We start from the raw sequence: 14,062 nt of genomic DNA on the forward strand, positions 1-14,062 counted from the left end.
CTGACACCTGCATTTCTGCCTTGGTTGAAGACGTGGTGAGACGATCAGGAGGTGACCCACTGATATGCAGGTGAGACATCGGATTTCCAAGGCTTTGGGGATTCTGCTGACAGAAGGCCCAGAATGCATTTTTGAAGGATCCTTCAAGAGCTGCTTCTTATCCAAGAACCGTATACTGACCTGGCCTCGCGCTTACTTGAAAAACTCAATTTGCCGGCAGGGTGGCCACCAACTTCAATAGCCCATGTTCTTTGCCTTCCTGTTGTACGTGATGAGATTGGAATTATAAAATCTCCTATGTGGGGTTCTCTCTGATGAAGCCTCTAATCCGCCGCATCCTGACAGCTGACCCCCAGAGACCTAAGACCAAAAGCTGTGGGGCTGCCTGTCTGGTTCGGTAGATTTTCCAGTACTTGTACATACTGGGGAAATCAGCCTGGAAGAGGGGGCTTTAGACAGAGGCTCCAGCTGCCCTGGGCACGACATGCTTGCCTAGACTGTTTCATTGCCTGATTGCCCTAAACCTCTGGCAAGAAGAACAGGCTGCTTCACTTCTTGTTCAGCTGACCTGACGCATTCCTGAAATCTTGCCTTGCTGTGGCTTTTGGAAACCTGGAATTTCTCTATGTTTTTGGACTGGTCACCTACTTTGTGTTCAGCTCCGGATCTGAAGGTGAACGAGACACAGTCCCTGCCTTAAGGAGCTCCATCCCGTCCTGGAAGGAGGAGCAGGGCCCTGAGTAAACATGGGGCACACAGCTTACAAGTGTTGAGAGACTGTTATCCGGGATACTCCTGGGACACAAAAGATGGCAGTGAGCCTTTCCCCTGGGGTTGGGTGAAGCTTCTCCCAGGAGGCCTGACACCATGTATATCTGCACTTCCTCAGAGAGATTAATGTAGGATCCCCAACTGGTACCGCTGGTGTCTCTGGGTGGTAGAATTCCGGATAAGGTTTATTTTCTTCTTTTTTTTTTAACCTTTGTAGTTTTCAGTTTACTAAAAGGAGCATCTATTTCATAAGCAGGAAACATTGTTTTAAAAGGCTGAAATAAAGGCAGGGGCTGTCCTACCTGAAACTGCCTTTTCAGCTTTAAAAAAAAAAAAAAAAGAGTTTACCCAGCATTTTGTAACTGATATTTTTGTGAAGAAGATCTTGGTTAAGGGAGTGAAATAAGATTTTCTAGTGTTGTCCGCAGTACAGCAGTGAGCCACAAAGGCGAGAGGATAGAGAACCAGTAGTCAGCCAAACCAGGGACTAGGAAAGCATCTTTCAACAAGGCCTACTATGCCAGTCGTCTGTAAGGAATTGCAGGTTGAGCATATGAATAAGACGGGGGTGAAGTCCAAACGTAAGTCTGAGTTTTTAGGAAAAAAAAATGTAAAAGCTTTGTTTTCAGATCTGGGAACCTGGGCTGAGGAGAGGGGAATGAGTTGAAACTCTGGCCTAGGTAAAGATGATTTCCTAACTCTCTGACTCGGGTCACCAAAGGGAGGGGTTTTTGAATTTGATGGTTGAAGTCAAAGTATCCAAACAGCCTCTTCTCATTTCCAGACGCATGCTGATAATTGACCTTGATGTTTTGCCCTGCTTGCTTTATTTCTTTATGATCATGAAACTTCTACTACATCTGAGCACATTAAACTACTCAAGGCTTCCTGTGTTGGACTCATTTAATAACCCTGTTGAATAATCACTCTACCGCCTAAAGTACAGCCAGGCAAACAGACATGCCCAGACATGAGTCAGGCAGCCGAAATGGGAGTTTCACTCCACCGCACACACCAAAAAGTGGTGCTTCTTTTCTGCCTCTTCCCCATTGTACACCCTCCTTCCTAAAGCAGAGGTCTTAGACCTCTGCTTTAGATGGTCTAAACCTTCTTAGATGCTTAGAAGGTCTAGACCTTCTTAGATGCTGGGACTTTATTTCTTTAATTCCAAATGACTTGGCAGAGCTGTTGTGAGCAACTTTTACAGAAGTGCCTTTTGGGGTTTTGAATTGCTGTCACTGAAGTGATTAAGACAATTCCAGACTTTTCATCTGCCTAGAAACAGGCAGATGATAGGAGCTTTGCGGCCACACCTTCTGAGGTATATTATTCTCACACTTTTAAGAAAAGATTCCAATTCCAAGTTTGGAAAAGTTTGTGAACAAGGAGGTATAGTGGAGATTGTGAGCTGTCCTGTGATACCCATTCTCTCCTTTCCATGTTAATAGCTGGCAGCCCACCCAGAGACTACATTTCCCAGGCTCCCTTCACCTAGGTGTAACCAGGTGACACAGTGCTGGCCAATGGGGTGTGAGCAGAAATGTCTTGTACTACTTCCTGGTCATACCTGTAAAGAGGAGGAGTAGACGCCTGGCTCCCAGGCACTGTAGAACTGTCATGTTGGCCCTGAACTGCTTTTACACATGCTCTTGAGTGACAGAGATTAAACCACTGGTTGTCACGGTCTTAATCACAACAAATCCTAGTGCAGGTAGCATGGTTGTGATGTAGGGATGTTTCAAAACAAGCTTTTTTATATATATATACACAGACAAATTGTCCTTAAATTCCTGATTTTAAAAGTCATGTGAGAGAATATTTCACTTATTCTTATGGTTGGCTATAAACTTCTTTTAAAAGCAGATTTTAGTGACTTTATTTTTGTACTTCATTGTGTTTTAAAGATTTTCAGTTATTACAGAGAGAAGGACAGTAGAAATTTAGTACTGTTTTACAGGATTAAAAAAGGAGTGAAGGGGCTTCCCTGGTGGCGCAGTGGTTGAGAGTCCGCCTGCCGATGCAGGGGACGCGGGTTCGTGCCCCGGTCCGGGAAGATCCCACATGCCGTGAAGCGGCTGGGCCCGTGAGCCATGGCCGCTGAGCCTGCACGTCCAGAGCCTGTGCTCCGCAACGGGAGAGGCCACAACAGTGAGAGGCCCGCATACCGCAAAAAAAAAAAGGAGTGGAAAAAATCATGGAATAAACAAAACTACAACTTTCATTAAGTCTTTCCAATCTCTTTGCAGTACTATGCAGGATGACCTTTTTATTCTTCATGAGCAAGAATATGACAGTTTGCTTGAATCCGTCTTTAAAACTGAGTTCTTGAGCCTCTTAGCAAAGCGTTATGAGGAAAAAACCCAGAAGCAACTACCTCTGAAATTTAGCAACACGTAAGTTGGGATCTGGGGCCTTGATCTCTCTGTTGAGGTCCAGGCTGAGAGGAAGGGAGGCCTTCGGGGTCGGGGTGGAGATGGGGTCTGAGTGGCTTGGCTGCCTCTGAGGAGCCCTGGGTGTCTTGGCTTCCCCCGTGGACTCTTAGGGCCTGCAGAAGACAGTCTGGATGGTTGCCACAGGCTTTGAAAACATCACTTTTGCATTTCTGTGAGATAATGACTTCATTGGATGGTGTATCTTATCCTTTGAACAAAGGTCACCAACGTGAGGCCAGGAAAAGGCAGATTTTATATATCACCAATAAAAGGATATTTTATTTAGCAGAGCAGGCAGAAGTAGTGTAAGGCTGAAGCAGAAGAAAGTGATCGGAGTGGAACTTAAGTTCCCAAGATCAATGCATAATACAGCGTGTTGCTGGGGCATTTGGAGACTTGGGGGTGTGGATGGCTGGTGTCTTGTGTCTGGGCTCTCACCTTCATTTGCTTTAATAACATTGTCTCGTGGACCAGACACTGCCGGAGTGTTGAACTTCTAATCTCACGTTTGCTGAGTGAGTTATTTGGCTTTTTTTTTCCTTCATAATTTCCCCATCTATAAAATGGGGATATCCTCCACTCTTCCTACTCACAAGGAAGAGGCCAAAGTAAAGCCTTAATCCCATAAGGAGGGGACCTTTCCATAACTCATGCTGCTGTGGTTACAGTGAAACAGATACTGGAAACAGAATGAATTCATTACAGCTTTTCCAAAGAACAATTTGGCCATGAGTACGGTGGGGGGGCAATTATTTTTGTCTGGGAATTTGTGATAAGGGAATAACTCAAAAAAAGGAAGAATATAGCCAAGCCACTCAATAGAATAGGCGGCTACTTGCAATTACGATTTTTCTGTCTTACAACATGAAAAAATACAAGGTAAAAAAAAAGCAAAATATGAAATTGCATTATGTAGGCATATAGGCAATGTGGAAAATGAAAACTGGCTGAGGAGTTCTGCAGTTGTGAGTAAATTTCCCTTTTATTTGGGAAGGGAAATGTTGTCGTTTTCCTCCCTGGGGTAGGGGTGAGCGTGGAGGAATAGAACTTAAATAGCAACCACATTCTGTGCAAAGAAGATGTGAGCTCTCTGCGTCTGGCATCTCTCGGTCCTCCACAAACACAGACCTGGGCGATCAGAGAGAAACACAGTGACATACCGCAGCGGGTGTGGCCTGGTGATTGGCCTTTCTTTCTGTTCCTGGGGCAGTCCCACCTGTATCCACTTGACAGAGTGACAAAGCACCTGTACCTCCCTCACCAACTGGTGTCTCCCAGGGGCTGGACCCCGAATGCTCTGCCTCTGTCGGAGAAACCCACGGACTGTCATGCCTGGCCGCCGGGCCCAGTGCCTGTTCCGATGATCCAGGCTTGCCTTGTTTTTATAGCACGTTTGCCCAGCAGCACAACGCCATGCTGGGGTCTATGAGCCGCACTTTCTCACTGCTCCATCCCGACTTGTTAATTCCAACAAATATGCTTGTCGCAGGCTTGAAATCAAGTTGAAAAAGGAGAACTGGGGTCCCTGGAGTGCAGGGGGCTCCCGGCAAGTGCAATTCCACCAAGGCTTCGGTGACCTGGCCATCCTCAAGCCCAGCAACAAAGTGCTGCAGGTCAGCATCGGACCCGGGCTGCCCAGGAACTCCCGTAAGTGTTCATGGGCCCCACAGGCGGGACCACTGCTAGGCTTCTGGGCTTCCCGCCTGGCCCTCCCTCATCCTGCCCTGAGCCAAACTCTTTTCCTACCAAATGCTCATAACACTGCACAGATCTGCAGGGCAAAGAACCAGTACCTTGACTACTTCCTGTGGCTGGGGTTTGCTTCAGATTGAAACATTTCAGACTAAACCAACATCAAGGCAAATGGGCAGGTTAAACCTTTCTGAATGATTTTGTAGTTATGTGTAGTACTCCTGGCATTACAGCATGAATTGTGTTTAAAACAAATCAGTTTGCTGGCTTTACATTTCCCAGCCCTTTCCAGTCCGATCTTGTCGACAATACAAACCTCATCCTTTCTGTCAATTTTATTTATTTTTAAAATAAATTTATTTATTTATTTTTGGCTGCATTGGGCCTTTGTTGCTGCACGCAGGGTTTCTCTAATTGCGGCGAGTGGGGTTTACTCTTTGTTGCAGTGCGCGGGCTTCTCATTGTGGTGGCTTCTCTTGTTGCGGAGCACAGGGTCTAGGCGCATGGGCTTCAGAAGTTGTGGCATGCGGGCTCAGTAGTTGTGGCGCACAGGCTTAGTTGCTCTGCGGCATGTGGGATCTTCCCAGACCAGGGCTCGAACCCGTGTCCCCTGCATTGGCAGGCAGATTCTTAACCTCTGCACCACCAGGGAAGCCCTTTGCTGTCAATTTGAAAGAAACTGACCATATTTACCAGCTCCCTACAAGGTTTTGCTCTGTCACTGCATCACATTTAATATCGCCCTCCTTCACTGTCAGTTGCTTCAGTAGAAGACATACATGCAGTAACTCACAGCACAGTCTGACTTCTTTACTGGCCTTTGATTCTTTTTCTATTTATGATATTTATAAAATTATATTTATAAGGCAGAGTAAAATATATTTATATTAAAATATAAATATAATTTATATTATGTAAACTATATATAATTTACATAATATAAATTATATTTATAATTTAGAGTAATTACATATGCTATGTAGTCATATAATGTAGATATCTTTACAGAATGCAGCCCATGTGTACGGTCGATGAAGAGTATGCCAGGTCGGGAATTCCCTGGTGGTCCAGTGGTTAGGACTTGGTGCTTTCACTGCCGGGGCCTGGGTTCGATCCCTGGTTGGGGAAGTAAGATCCTGCAAGCCACACGGCCAAAAAAAAAAAAAGAGTATGACAGGTATAAAATAGGCCTTTATGACATCTGTCTACAAGGCACACATTGGCACATACTATATAACTCACTAATACAGTACAGAGAAATAGCCACTCAGAAAATGTTGGTATATATCTGTGTATCAGTTGGTATTTGCAGAAGACAGCACATTTAGGTGGGATATTTTTCAGAGACTTTCACGTAAAAGGACTCTTTGCAGGGGTGTTGGCAGGGCTAAGGGAACAAAGCTGGGACTCGGGCAGAGAACAGCAGGATGCCACTATAAGGATGTAGGTAGAGGAGACCCCAGAAAAGAATCTGAAAAAGAATGTATGTATATCAGAGTCACTTTGCTGTACACCAGAAACTAAATCAACTATACTTCAATTTGGGGAAAAAAAGGAAGAGATACCCCAGCCCCTCTCTCCTCTGGCACCCCAGTCTCCTGCCGGTGCCTCCCACTGACCAAACCCAACTGGAATGCAGAGGCCTAGCACTCCACTGGGCTCAGAACCCAGGGCACAGAGCACAGCAAAGGAGAGCTGCGGATAACCAGCAAGATGTGTATGAGCAATGCTCTCAGCAGGCCTCAAGGTGAAACATTGTCTAATACGGTGTTTTATTATATCTTCATGGGAAAAAGGGGGCAGGAAGGGGGACACCCTAACCTGGCCTCCTCCCCTTGTCCCAGGACCTGAGCCCCAGCTCCTCTGCGTTATGCTGTCATGCCTTATCACTTCCTGCTCTTCTCTTCACTAGGAATTCCCTCTGCACCCCTCTTCCCGCCGGTTTAATCAGCTTCATGTCCCGAAGCTCCTTCATGTCCCACTCGAGACCTTGTTTACTGTGTTCCTTTCCAACACATAGTCTCTGCAGAGATCTCGTCTGGCCCCCAGTGGCCCAGCTGCCCCAACCCTAATTCTGGCCCACATGAAGCTCCATTTGGCCCTGCTTGTTTTCTAACACTTGCACGTCTGTGTCCAGGGTATCAGTCTGCTTCTACCCTTCAGGGTCTCTGTGTTTACTTAGAAGACTGTAGAACGCAGACTCTGGCGAGAAAGGCTCTGGACTAAAAGCAGAGGTGCTGGAGCTGCGGTGTCCTTCACGTCAGTGACCACGATGTGTAGCAGACACAGCCTCGGCTTCTGCGGTGCTGTGGTCAGAACATGAGTGCGAACATTCAGATGTCTCCTCTGTCTCTTTGCAAAGTCTACAACAATAGAAACCCCTTTGTAAGCGTATTAATAACACCTCTTTGTAAAGCTACTGGCTCTGACATTTCAAATCCCTCCCTCCATCACATGTCCTCCAGCCCCTCCCATCCGACAGCTGCCAGGACAGTTCTTCCCTCAAACAGCCGTCTCCACTGCAACCAGTCTCCTGCAGATCCGACGGAGACCTGCGTTCCAAACTTCTCAAGTTTTCCATAAGCAGAAAACCATCAGGAGCCATAAAACCAGCCAGTAGCACCAATTTTAACTTTGTCTTGCTGGTTTATTTCAGGTCCTACCCGAAGGAACACCATTCAAACCAGAGGTTATTCTAGTGGGACTCACAATGCCAACTACCCAATGAGAGCTGCCCCTCCGCCCCCAGGTAAGCCAAGCATGCGCCATAGACTAGACCCAGATGTGTAAAATACCTTGAGGAAGAAACGCATTAGCCAATAAGTGCCCACATATTAGCCAGCCGTGAGCCATTTCAGTGCCAGATGTACTCCTCCCAATACAGTGGCCCTACCTGTGACCCTAAAGTCCAGGGAAGGTATGTATGAGCTAGTGAGAGTGCACTGTGGCTGAGTTAGCGATTTGCATTTCCTTACCTGGCAGTGTTACCTCCCTCAGGAAAGGCTTTGTACATCAGTAAGAGGAAATAGAGCTCCTTGTCCATGACGACCGGAATGTCGTCAGCTTTTAAGTTGTAGGACACTGCCTCTATGGAAATTGGAGTTTACAAGGTATAACCCCACCACTACTCAGCTCCAGCCAAATACCATGACAATACTTTGCAACTAGTTAACAGCTGAGTGAATAAATAGAAAGTCTATTCTTAATCAGATAGAATCTACGAGAACTGCTCCAAGAAATAAAGTAATATCTGGGAGAATACAAAATTGATTCAGAAAAATTTTTGGATCTTATGTTTCATTTTTCTCATTTTTTTAAATGATAAAAATATAGCATGCAAGTCAAAATCCAAACCCAAATAAATGTAAGAGGTTTTGCCCTTAAAAGAATCTGTTTAGTATTGGAAGAGTACTCTCAAAACTCACAAAATGTTTTTCCATCACTCACAATTCAGTTAATAAGAAACTGCCCCCAGAGTGTTTGATGTTAATAAGTTTAGGATTGTAGGTCTGAAAAGGGTCATCCTGGGACCACACTTAACTCAGATCATCCCAGACAAGGGAATTAATTTGTAGCAGTGTCCAAAATAAGCAGTAAAAAGCATTTCTTTTGTCTCCTGCTCTGGAGTCTCACAGTCGCATGCTGAAGTATGGACAACCATGCCTATCAGTGAGAAACTAATTCTCATCTCTTTTGGAGTCCCCATCCTGCCTGGCCCAGCTGTCTTGCCTCCCCTCTGCCTTTATCCTTGAAGAAAATCCAAGCACAAAAGAACCTAAGAGAACCAGTGCAGTGTTTTGTTACTACTTATGCGCCAGCCGCCCGTGCAAAATCCTGGCCAGACCACCTGGAAAGCTCATTTGCCTCAGCTGTGTTGGCCACAGTCGGCTCAGACCAAATACCTGACCTTGAGCACAGCTCCCAACCTCTGTGTGTGACAGTTTCTTCACCAATAAAATGAGGCGACTGGACCCCAATCCCTTACATCAGTACTTCTCATACTATCTATGATGAAGGATCAAGGGCTTGGGGTTTTGTTTTGTTTTCTTTTGGGCTTTTGTGGGGTTTTTTACTTAATTTTTAATCCATCACAAACTATTCTTTTGTAAGATATAATAAAAGTTACTAGAAGAATGGAATTTTAAAAGCATTCAAAATGTAAGCCAAAATTTCTTACTAGATTCAACAGACATGAGATATGTCTGTGAAACTGCTGTGAACGTTTCTAAATGCTTGCTCTTAATTTCTGAGCTTATTGATGGTGGGTGGGTCACGAGTGGCACGGAGCAGTCCATCTATGGGACCCCTTTTGAGTATCATGGCCCTAGAACACGTGCCACTCTGGATGCCCTTCTGCTGTCCTTGGCAGCCTTGGCAGCATGTGGGGTCTCACCAAGCTCCTTGTCTCTTTCATGAAGAAATTGACACTCTGAAAGGTCAAGTATCTCGCTCAAGGTCAACACAGCTATCAGAGGCAGAGCCAAACCTGAACCCCGAGTTGCCTTATAAACTAAGGGTCATCCCACTGGTACCAAAGAGTTCTTCTCTTAATTCGCATGGAAGAGGTTTGCTTTACGGTGGGTTTACCAAAAGCGTGCCTTGGGGAGCCTTGTTCCCCTTCACTCTTCCCCAACTCTGTCAGTGGGAGAAGAGATAAGGGCTTCTTCATACATAGCTGGGAATGACAGTGCCGCTTTCAGCCAAGGCGCACGGTTTGGAGCCCAGCACCAGAGTCTGTTACTTACCAGATAATGTGATCTTGACCAGGAACAGTTTGGCTACGACAGCTTGCTCTCTCCAGATTAATCCAACCAACGGCCACATCTCCCCTGCCTGTGTGGGGTGCTCCCTTCACCTCCCACAGCTCCTGCAGAGGACACCCCAGACTGACCCCTTGAAAACGGATGTCCAGCTGTTTAAACAGCTGGCTGCCAGCCCTCCTGAATCACAACGTCATCATTTTTCTTAGACCCAAGAATGTGCCTCCCAACTAGTTGCAGGCTTACCTTTCTTTGACCATTGGCTTCGAAACCCCCGAACATTTTTGGTGGTTCTAAAGCCAGGATCAACAAGCATGCATGAGCGTCTGCTGTGTTGCAGGCACTGGCCGGGTGGTGTACAATGTCTTGGGCTCTATTCCTCGCAAAACATGAGAAGTCATGCCCTCCCTTATTTCAGAAGGGGAAACTGAGGCCTGGCAAAGCTAAGTAACTCACTCCTGGCTAACGGGCGGAAAAAAATTTGGAGAGCCTTTAGCATAGGATCAGAAATTTTCTGCTTTATTTTCTCCTCTTTCCCACTTTCTAGGCTACCATCAGAATGGAGTCATTAAAAACCAGTTTGTGCCGTATCCCCACGCTGCTGGAAACCAGAGGTCCACTCAGAGGAGCCTGTGCCCTTCTATGGCTCGCCCACCCTTACCGCGACAACAGTCCGTTGGCTCAGACCGAGTGTCACAGACGCCGGAGAGCTTGGATTTCCTCAAGGTTCCAGACCAGGGTGCTGCAGGGTAAGAGCCCCACCTCCCATGGGTGAAACTCACGACCTCCATCTCCACCAGCCACACCAAGGCTCAAGGATTTGGGGGGCCATCCACGCATGATTCTCAAGGTTGGTTTTCCACCCACGTGTGTTGTCATCCAGCCCCAAGGCTGTGAAGCCCTCGGTTGCCGTTTTCTAAAAGTACAGGCAAGTTGATCCCACACACTTCATTCCCCAGAGAGGCCTTATCTCAGAAACATCACAAAGAGGGGTCCCCTTCCACCCTGAGATCTGATCGCTCTGTGACCTTTTTAGCTCTCTGGGATGGTTGAGGAATAATGGGGGTTTCGATTTATATCTGTGCCTGAAGTTGCGTAAACACAACAGCTCAAAGAGTCATTAGATACATAAAGAATACCATCCCAGCGTTCTATGAGATGCAGATGTTTGGTTATGAGGACAAATCTTCAGGGCTTTAAAATGAGGCCCTCTGCCTTTCTATAACAGAAAATGAAGAGGGGAAGAAAAGAAACCAAGGCTTTTTAGTTGAAGGAAGTAAAGATTCCTGGAACTCTGTGTAGATATTCAGAGTTATCAGTGTAGGAAGTGGGTTTGCTGGGTCCTGTGGAGTCACCAGGCATATCACTAGGGCCAACTTCAAGACAAGTGAGTGAACTCTGCCGGGGGGGTAGATTTTGGCACCAGTAAACAAAAGAACATTCCAGTAGCCCAAAGATGAACTACCCTAGGATGTAAGGAGCACCTTGTCCCTGGAAGTATTCAGGTACAGGCTGGAGTATTGTAGAGTGATGGTGTCACATACCAGATGAGGATGAGAATCCTGTCTCAGCCCCTGTTACCTGTCTAATATTGGACCTGCTCCTAACCCTCTTTGAGTTTCATTTGGTTTATCTGTACACTGAGGTAATACCAGCAAGCTTGCAGGGTTGCTGGGGGTGGGGGGACGACTAGAGAAAATCTACATAAAACGCCTACCATGGTTCCAGGCATGTGGGAGGCTACTCAGTCAGCTGTAGCTCGATGACGATGGTGGTGGTGATGAAGCAATCATTGTCTCATGGTGGATGAGCCAGTGGCTTTTGAGGAATCTCAGTAGTTCTCTCTGCCTAACCCGATCGTGGGGTTACTGCAGCCCACTCGTCCCCTCCCTCCTGCCCACCTCCATTTTCTATTCTCACCATATCTATAGAATAAAGAACTTTCAAGTGTGATCAGGAGACTTGTGTACAAAATAGGGTAGTGCTGGGTGAGAGGCAACAGCTCCTTCCTCTGGGTAGGCGGCCACCCATTCACCTCTAGGCCTTCTCAAAGACCGCAGAGCTCTTAGGAACTTTTCCAGACGTCACCAGGTTCTTTCCTGGTGTTCCTTTTCCCCTAGCAAGTCTTACCTCATTTGGGCTACAGAGAGGAAAGCACCTTGGTTTTATACAAATGGCCATCAGTAGAGTGGCTGCCACTTTCTATTAGGTCTCTCTCTGTGCTCCCCCAACTCTTGCATAAGTAGCTCTATCCCACCAGTTTTAATGATCATGGTTTACCTGATTGGCTTGGTCTAAAGAGGAAGTTCTCATACTTTAATGTACACCAGAATCACCTGGAGAACCTCCTGGCCCACTTCCAGTATTTCTGATTCAGTAGGACCAGGGTAGGGGCCAAGAATTTACATTTCTACCGAGTTCTGAAAGGATGGTGGTGCTGCTGACCCAGGGAGCACATTTTGAAAACCACTTGTCAAGTCATTTTGATGAAACCAGGGAAGTTTTGTATGAAGGTGAATTGGAAGGGTGCTGTTGAGGCAACTGGAGCCTTCCTCCCTAACCCAGGCCTATACTGTTCAAATGGACGGAAGAAGCTAAAATAATCAAACAAGACTTCCTGGGCCCAGTTTGATTTCCCGAACTAGGCAGGGGATTAAAACCAGTCAGCAAAGTGCACCAAATCTCTTAGCTCTGTCTGCTAGCTTCCTACTTGCTTTGGTTTTGGCAAGCAAAACCATCTTTCCAGCCTGCTTTGCAAGTTACAGACTTGCACACCAGCCAGCTGGGAGCATCTGTCAGCCAAAAAGCAGGCAATTTAGGAACATTGTGTCTTAACCGAGGCTGCTCCCTTCCAGCCCTCAGCTGCGCTGTTCCCTATTTAAGTCTTATCACACCCTTTGCCACCTTTAGGCCTAAAGATCAGGCATACGTGATGCAATTTTGGCAGTGGCTGTGAGGCTGGAAGGAGAGGGAACCTTCACAACCATCTACTAGGCAGTAAGACCTTCCTGTATGTAAAACTTGCGTATAAAACTCGTATGAGGCACACTGAGTCCTGTAGCTACAAGAATCCCAGCCAGCCTCCTCTTTGTACACTTAAATCTGCTGTGATGCAAATATTCCTTAAGAAATCATACTCTGATCAAAAGGCTGAGCTTTTTCTTTGTATTTATTTTCTAAAACACATAAAGTCAAAGTTAAAATAATTTCTAATGTGGCCAGAGACTTTAGACAAGCATTTCAGGGGCCTCGTGGTTACCTACATTCAACAGTTCTTCTTTGCCAAGAAAACATGAATTGCATTTATTCCGTGGGACGTTGCTGGAGCAAACAGGGGTTCCGAGCTCGTACCTTTCCACAGAGACGAAAGTTCCTGTTTACATTACAGTCCCAGACAGTGCCCTTGAATTTACCAACCTATAAAAGGGAGATTACCACCAAGTCTCCTTGGACTTTCAACTCCTGGGTTCATCTTTCCCTCTCCCACCCTCAGTGCACTTTTCTTTATAGACATATTTAGCATAAGCAGTCATCTCTTTTGGATCATGCAATGTGGATAAAATCAAATGGTGTAATTAGCACCTCAAGTTAATTCAGGAACGTCTTTGTCAGTTTATTTCGGGTTCAGTCGGTTTGGGTTTTATGCTTTTTGGGTTTTTTGTGTTTGCTTTTGGAGAGAACATGAAGCCTTCACTAAATTAATTACCACCCCAACTGGATTCTTTACCCTTGCCATGCCGTGTTTGTTGTCATCATCATTATTACCATTGACCAGGAAGACTAAGATGTAAAAGGAATCATAATCTTGTAGTCCCTTAACATACCTTTTGAACAGTCTGATTCAGGTTCAAGGTCTTCCTGAGTCTCAGGGAAAGAGAACAGGTAAAGCAAGAATCCATATAAATAGTTCATTCATCAGCCTTTGCTCTGGCTTCACAGGAACACTTGATTTGCCAATCAAGTGTGCTTTATATTTTCCCTCCTATGACTGAGATGTACATAATCTACCTCCAGTTCATTACTGGAGGCATGAAAACCCAGACTGGAAATGTTTTTTTTCCGTTGGCCTTTTTAATCCTGTGGTCCATTTCATGGGAGGACAACTTCAGGAAATTTCAAGATACTCCAGAGATTAATGCAACTAGAAGTTGGAGAAACAGAAAAATATTGAAAGTGCTCAGCGGTAGGGCTTCTGGCCATGCCACAAAAGAAGGATCGATAGAAAAATTTAAATGCTGCCTGTGTGTCCCTTGACAGGATTCTCCTAATGGAGCCATATTTTTCAAGGAGCTTAAAATTTCCAACAAGTGTCCAATAGCAATATTTCTTAACCCATAATCTGCAGGAGCAGCAGCCATACCCTGGCCCAGGCAGACACGAAGCTTAGGAATTCCTGGCATCCGTTCC

General features: G+C 45.8%; 1 protein-coding gene across 3 annotated transcripts in view; it reads left to right on the plus strand.

The window, feature by feature from the left end:
* The window catches only part of MYO1E (myosin IE), a 204,334-nt gene that overhangs the window by 175,873 nt on the left and 14,399 nt on the right, over positions 1-14,062 (plus strand). For 2 of the 3 annotated variants that reach the window (XM_032622613.1, XM_032622614.1), the window contains 4 exons: positions 3,018-3,164; positions 4,693-4,850; positions 7,552-7,644; positions 10,203-10,404. In XM_032622613.1, coding sequence (XP_032478504.1) covers positions 3,018-3,164; positions 4,693-4,850; positions 7,552-7,644; positions 10,203-10,404 — 600 coding nt within the window. Of the gene's footprint in view, positions 1-3,017; positions 3,165-4,692; positions 4,851-7,551; positions 7,645-9,995; positions 10,405-14,062 lie in introns of all 3 variants that reach the window. The other variant, XR_004348446.1, reaches the window with a different exon arrangement.

This window comes from Phocoena sinus, chromosome 2, assembly GCF_008692025.1.
Source record: "Phocoena sinus isolate mPhoSin1 chromosome 2, mPhoSin1.pri, whole genome shotgun sequence".
NCBI lineage: Eukaryota > Metazoa > Chordata > Mammalia > Artiodactyla > Phocoenidae > Phocoena > Phocoena sinus.